Genomic DNA, 6,685 nt, shown 5'->3' with positions numbered 1-6,685 from the left:
TATCTCACTGATCAAAAAAAAAAAAAAAAAAAAAAATTACTTCCTCATCTCCCCATGTGATAGGGTGGGGGACCCCTCGTGTCTTACTAATTAAAAAAAAAAAACCCGAAAAATCAATACCACATTATTGTCACATACACATGCTAGTACGGTAGCTACATCAGTACATCTCGTCCTCAGAATATATATATTACAGTAGTACTTTATTAATTAAACACACAAAATGTATGCAAAAATATAAAATCAATACATAAAATCGAATTCAGATTAGTTTCCCAATTAAACCATGAGAGTAGAAACGTGTATGACTGCTTCTTTGAAGTTTCAATGTTCTGCTGTTTAATTTTGACTACTTATTTTATTAATATTGATTATACACACAACACACGTAAGCCACTTCAACTGATCAAAAAGACAGAATAATTAAAATTGATTTAGTAAAATGATAATTTTGATAATTCAATGAATGCAAATCAATTAAATAATTTTACATATTCCATAAAAAAAACAAATAAAAAAATCAAAGGATAAAGAATTGTCCAAATGGTCAAACTTAGTAACCTATTTAAAATTAAAAAAAAATAATACGTCGTACCTTTAATCATCTACTAAAGCATGGAAAATGTTTTCCTCGAGTTACAACAAAATAAAACTAATTAATCTCAAAGGCAATAATGTATCTCAATCTCAATCTCATCATATTTAAACTCCTCCTATTCACTCTTCTTCTTGTCATCCCAATAATGACAACATCTCAGTCCCTCTCAAATGGTGATGATCTCGAGTCGTCGTCATCGTCACTCTACTGCGAAAGCTGACGGTTTTCCGTAGAGGCAAACAATGCCGGAAATTGGTCGGCTGTACCCAGTGGCGTCACCAGGATTTTCGAAGTGTGGGTTCGAAACTTCCAAAATTTGAAATCATAATTAACAAAGGAATAAAAATACAATAATCAAATATTCAGTACATAAATAAGTTCAAACTATAGATTACAAATAGATTACACATAGAATAAAAAAAAAAAAAAAAAAAAAAAAAAAAAAAAAGACTACAGAAGCATTCTTCGAGTCTTCATACTTTGGAAGCGTTCCAATACATCATCATCACTAACTCTTGAAAATAAATCTCTTTCAAGAAAAGTGACTAAATTATCATTCAATAGTTGATCACCCATACTATTTCGCAACTTATTTTTTACGTATGTCATTGAGGAAAACACTCGTTCCACGCTTGCAGTTGCAACCGGAAGGATCAATGCTAGTCTTATAAGCAAGTAAACTAAGTTGTAAGTAGTATGCTTATTTGTTTCAACAAGCATCATAGAAAGCTCATGAATACCCTTCAAGTCTCCAAACTTTGCATCTTGGCGCACATCATTAATATAAAATTGAAGGTCATGACGAAGTGCAGTCATCGTCATATCATTAGTTGGAAACTCTTTGGGATATAACTCAACAAGTCTCAACAACTTTTGCATATCAAATGCCGCAAATGAATTGATCGGGTTTAAGCATGACACACAAATAAGTAACTCCATATTTTCTTCATCAAATCTACTATTGAGCTCTTGGAGTTGTAAATCAATGACACTTATAAATATTTCTACCCGAAATCGATGAAGATTTGAAACTTTGGCAAAGAAGCGTCTTGACCTTCCACGAGGAACATACATATCATCCATAGTAGGAACTTCTACATCATGTTTAACACAAAAACAAACCACAAGATGTAAAAAGTCTTCCCACCCATGGTCCCTCATTTGTTGTAATCCCTCCTTAGTCAATTTAACATATGTCATGGCATTAACAATATCTTGGTCCCCCTTTTGCAGAGCTTGACACAATTTATCAGTAATCCCAAATATTTCGGACATCAAATGTATCATAAATACAAATTCAAATGATTCAAATGTAGACATGACAGTAATAGCCTTCACGCGATCATCCTTATAAATCTTATGACTTGAGAACTTGAGAAGTAAATTAGATAATTATAACCAAACTTCAGCAATTTACAAAAAATTGGCAATTCGTAATGTACATTAGCTATTTAGCATATGAATTTCAAGTATTCAATGATTTAGCAAAAAAAATCCCCAAATTGAGAAGTAAATTACATTTGTAAAAAAAAAATCCCCAAATTCACTTACCTACATACACCGATACACGGCTGTGAGGCTGTCAGTGCTGTGACGGACGACGGTGGGTCTGCTGGCCTGCTGGGTGAGTGGTTGGTGCGCTGCCGCTGCCACCGTGTTCTGGCGTTCTGCTGACTGCTGCCGTGTTGCGCCGGGAAGAGAAGGAGGAAGAACGGGAAGAGAAGGACTGAAGGAGGAAGAACGGGAAGAGATTAAGAGAAGGAGGAAGAAGTTAGGGTTTTGCAATTTGGGGGAATGAGGAAGAGGAAAGCTGGAAGCAGGAAAAGCTCAGGAAACAAAATTAAAAAAAAGTGTGAGTTATGGGTTTTGAACCCACAAACTCTTGTGTGATGGGAGGTAAAAATAACCACTGGGTTACAACTTTACTTGTTGTCATATAATACACAAATATTCTATTTAAACCTATTTTGATTTTTTTTTTTTAAAAAAAAGTTTTTAATTATTTTCAAAAAATCAGTGGGTTCAATGAACCCACTTGAACCCACCCTAGCTCCGCCACTGGCTGTACCCGACCGTTGTTTAGAATTTGTGAAGGACTACATGACCGGTGATCGTTACAAGTCGGACTTCGGCCTTACTGCGACGAACGCGTTGGAGTTTGCTAGATCAGTAGATATAGCCGGGGATGGGAATGATGCTTGGATCTTTGATGTTGATGAGACCCTTATTTCTCTCTTGCCTTACTATGAATCTCATGGATTTGGGTAATTTATCTATTCCCGGTCTTAATATCATTGCTAATAATTATTTACTCGTTATTAACTTAGGTCTTGTTTGATTCACCTTAATTTTGTTGAACTGAAATTATTTTTACTGAACTGAACTTATTTTTACTAAACTGAACTTAATTTTACTGAACTTAAATTAATTTTAATGAACTGAAATTATTTTTACTGATTTTCTATTATAATTCTTCTTTAAGAAAACTGAATTATACTGAACTGAACTTATTTACTGAACTGAAATTATTTTTACTTAACTGAAATTAATTTTACTGAACCAAACTTATTTTTACTGAACTGAAATTATTTTTACTTAATATTATTTTTTTAAGGTGAATCAAACAGGGTCTTAGTATATGTATCACTTGTATAAAGTGCACGTAAGTTTAATATGGGTTTCTCCAAAAAAAAAAAGTTGTTATAAATGGTTTTTTCTAATAAAATTTCCATTAAAAATTACTTAAATTTATTAGGGCGTGTTTATAGTTATCTGCATCCAAAATACTCGTAAAAAACTTACCTTTTGCTAATTGTTATATACTTTGAAGGAAAACGGACCAAAAAGAGTTTGTAAAATGGGGGTTGCGAAACAAACTACCTGCCTTGCAGGCAAGTTTGAGTCTATACAAGGAAATCCATCAACTCGGGTTCAAAATCTTCCTCTTGACAGGCAGGCCAGAATGGCTTAGAAACTACACCACAACAAATTTAGCCGAGGCCGGATACAGTGATTGGGAAAGATTGATTTTAAGGTATAATCTTAGCATTCTTTCATTTTCTTTTGTGTCAAGTTCAATGCTCTAGTTTTAACTTTCTAATTGTTATTGTTTTGTATTTGATCATGTAATGATGTAGGCAGCCTTCTGATGACAACAAAACAGCAACTGATTACAAAACCGAAAGAAGGAAGCAACTATTAGATGAAGGTTACAGAATCATTGGCAACGTTGGAGATCAATGGAGTGACTTGCTGGGATATCCGATTGCACAACGATCATTTAAATACCCTAATCTAATGTACTATGTTGCATGATTATTACGTTCTTGCACCATTTAAATGTGCTATCACTTACTATATTATAATTACATGTCTTCTATATATTAATTAGACTATCAATAATGTCTTACATTAGCTTGCTTGGTAGGGTTGTCAAATTAAAGTTACTCTGTATTGCATTTTAATTTCATAGTATTTTTCTTCCGGTATGTGGACTTAATACATACTCTGTACTACTTAAATTTTACACAACCTAGCTAACTTTACAATATTTCATATACTCAAAAGGTGCCAGTACATGCAACAAAGTACTCTGTACTAATTCATCATATATATTGATACATTGACCTCATGTCTTATTTTATTTGACAAAGTTTGACTTATTATACGATTTCTTTTGATTAGGGAAGTATAAATCAATATCAATGGGATCGACGGACTCGAGAATAGGACTATCATATCTTAAAAGAATGGAGTGCTGGCTAGCTAATAATGGTTTTACACACGCAACTTCAAGTTAAATTAGTGCATCCAATCATTCAAAGCGCAAATATACCCACGTAGAAAAATCAAAGCATAAAAGATCAATCAAATTGGTCAATATTAGCAACCTATCTAAATTCGAAGGATATAGATATATGACCATCCACTTCCCAAGAGAAAAAAGATCTAACCTTATTATTACAACCTTATTTTTTTTTTTTTTTCTAACAAGTAACAACTATCATACTCTGTATTTGCTTTAGGCAATAATGATGCATCCTCCAACTAACCTCATCATACTTGAACTCCTCCTTTTCACTTATCTCTTTGTCACACCATCACAAACTCTCTCGCAGCCAATTCACGTTCCCCTCCCTACAGCTACAAAGCTCTACAATCACAATCGCAACCACGATCACGAGTCGTCCCTCTTCTGTGAAACTTGGCGATTTTCTGTGGAGACCAACAATGCCGGAAATTGGTCAAGTGTACCCGTCCGTTGTTATAAATATGTGATGGACTACATGACCGGAGATCGCTACGCGTTGGATTTCGGCCTTGCAGCGAAAAATGCATTAGAGTATGCTAGATCAGTGGATATTGCAGGGGATAAGATGGATGCTTGGATTTTTGACGTTGATGAGACCCTTCTCTCCACTTTCCCTTACTATAAACTTCATGGATTTGGGTAAGCTTTCCCTTATCTCTTGTTAGTAACTAATTAGTTATAAATTATAATGATATATTTTTTTTAAACTGATTTAATCATTGCATACAATGTTGGTGATTGTGTCAATTAACCCTTATTTACTGAACTGGGCTGAATTGAACTGATTGGAGCTGAACTGAACTGAACTGAATTAAACTAAATTGAATTGAACCGAATATTTTATGAGTGGAGAAAATTAAGAATTGAACTGAATTGAAAATAAGCTAAAGAGAACAGGTCATAAGTACTACTAAATACTAATACTAACAATTGGGTTCGTTCAACTTTGAAGGAAGAAAAACAGGACAGAGTTCATAAAATGGGGATTAGGGAAAGGGACTAAACTACCTGTCTTAAAGGCAAGTTTGAGGCTATACAAGGAGTTGCGTAAGCTCGGGTTTAAGATCTTCCTCTTGACAGGCAGACCAGAATGGATAAGGAATTCTAGTGTAGCAAATCTAATGGATGTTGGATACAGTGATTGGGAAAGATTGATTTTGAGGTATGTATAATTTTAGTCTTTTAGTTTTTTCTGAGCTCTTACATTTTATGACCAATTGATTAACTTTGTAATTGATGGCTTGTGTTTGATCATGTAATGGTGTAGGCAGCCTTCTGATGAAAACAAAACGGCAATTGATTACAAATCCGAAAACAGAAAGAAACTAGAAGATGAAGGTTATAGAATCCATGGCAATTCTGGAGATCAATGGAGTGATTTGCTTGGATATGCAATTTCACAACGATCATTTAAATACCCTAATCCAATGTACTATGTTGCATGATTATGTAATTATATTCGTGCTCCATTAGTATGTTTTATGTAGCCATGTAGTCGTGTTATGGCACATATACACTAGTTTTACTACCTACCATACATCGTCACCTATATTAATAAATGTTGTCTTACACATTTTTAGTTGTTATGTTATGATCAAACTTATGGTTTATCCAATTTTTTAGTATGATTACTTTTAATAAGTTGAAGAGAACATGCACATAAAGACTCAATTTAATTCTTCTATTCCCTATTTATTTTACCTGATTGGACTTTTTACGGTCTCCAACAAAATTATAAAACTTGATGTTAATAAATTATACACTATGACGTACGAATTTAACAATATCTCACTCTCTATTATCTTTTATAGATTAATGAGGATTTACGGTCAAAGATTATAAAGTTTGACCCAAAGTATGATTTGGAATAGGACAAAAAATAAGGAGAGGAGGAGTAGAAACAAATTATTAACTTTAAGATATACTTCCCCTTAACTTTAAGATTATAAAGTTTGATCTATTACAAAGTATAATTTTTAAGTAAAAAGAGATTGAGTAATGTTGAAACTTGTCAAATTGTTCTCAATCAATATACACATTCAATTAAAATATTGCATTAACTCTTTATACACCAACTTAAAAGATAACTAATGGTTGATAATTTGATATGAAGCATTAACAAACATAATCTATATCTATACTTACTCTATACTTTAGTATTTAAAAACACAAATCACAAATTTTTCATATGACACATGGCATTACAAGTCACTCAATACCCCATATGACACATGTCACCTCTCTTAATATTTATGTTTAAGTCTTTATGCATTCTA

At 33.1% G+C, this 6,685-nt stretch overlaps 3 protein-coding genes across 3 annotated transcripts; 2 read left to right on the top strand and 1 right to left on the bottom strand.

The window, feature by feature from the left end:
* Positions 1–1,048: 1,048 nt before the first annotated feature.
* Positions 1,049–1,918, bottom strand: LOC110691080 (zinc finger MYM-type protein 1-like). Its single transcript, XM_021868015.1, has one exon. The coding sequence runs from the start codon at positions 1,916–1,918 to the stop codon at positions 1,049–1,051; it is 870 nt and encodes a 289-aa protein (XP_021723707.1).
* Positions 1,919–2,623: 705 nt separating this feature from the next.
* On the top strand, positions 2,624–4,164 carry LOC110691079 (acid phosphatase 1-like). The gene is made up of 3 exons (XM_021868014.1): positions 2,624–2,862; positions 3,429–3,632; positions 3,736–4,164. Exons 1-3 carry the CDS (start codon positions 2,624–2,626, stop codon positions 3,911–3,913), a joined length of 621 nt encoding a protein of 206 aa, XP_021723706.1. The 3' UTR covers positions 3,914–4,164.
* Positions 4,165–4,442: 278 nt separating this feature from the next.
* On the top strand, positions 4,443–6,024 carry LOC110690908 (acid phosphatase 1-like). Its single transcript, XM_021867814.1, has 3 exons — positions 4,443–5,048; positions 5,362–5,571; positions 5,677–6,024. Exons 1-3 carry the CDS (start codon positions 4,630–4,632, stop codon positions 5,852–5,854), a joined length of 807 nt encoding a protein of 268 aa, XP_021723506.1. The 5' UTR covers positions 4,443–4,629; the 3' UTR covers positions 5,855–6,024.
* Positions 6,025–6,685: the final 661 nt, after the last annotated feature.

Source organism: Chenopodium quinoa, unplaced genomic scaffold (assembly GCF_001683475.1).
Source record: "Chenopodium quinoa cultivar QQ74 unplaced genomic scaffold, ASM168347v1, whole genome shotgun sequence".
NCBI classification, from domain to species: Eukaryota; Viridiplantae; Streptophyta; class Magnoliopsida; order Caryophyllales; family Amaranthaceae; genus Chenopodium; species Chenopodium quinoa.
Note: the sequence above shows the minus strand (reverse complement) of the source record. Positions and strands in the feature narration are given on the sequence as shown.

Excerpts from the sequence above, each read along its gene's own strand:
- LOC110691080 (XM_021868015.1), bottom strand. The coding sequence starts at position 1,918 with ATGTCTACATTTGAATCATTTGAATTTGTATTTATGATACATTTGATG.
- LOC110690908 (XM_021867814.1), top strand. The coding sequence starts at position 4,630 with ATGATGCATCCTCCAACTAACCTCATCATACTTGAACTCCTCCTTTTC. Across the intron at positions 5,049-5,361 it reads TATAAACTTCATGGATTTGG|GAAGAAAAACAGGACAGAGT; the intron begins GTAAGCTTTCCC and ends TCAACTTTGAAG. Across the intron at positions 5,572-5,676 it reads TGGGAAAGATTGATTTTGAG|GCAGCCTTCTGATGAAAACA; the intron begins GTATGTATAATT and ends GTAATGGTGTAG.
- LOC110691079 (XM_021868014.1), top strand. The coding sequence starts at position 2,624 with ATGAACCCACTTGAACCCACCCTAGCTCCGCCACTGGCTGTACCCGAC. Across the intron at positions 2,863-3,428 it reads TATGAATCTCATGGATTTGG|GAAAACGGACCAAAAAGAGT; the intron begins GTAATTTATCTA and ends TATACTTTGAAG. Across the intron at positions 3,633-3,735 it reads TGGGAAAGATTGATTTTAAG|GCAGCCTTCTGATGACAACA; the intron begins GTATAATCTTAG and ends GTAATGATGTAG.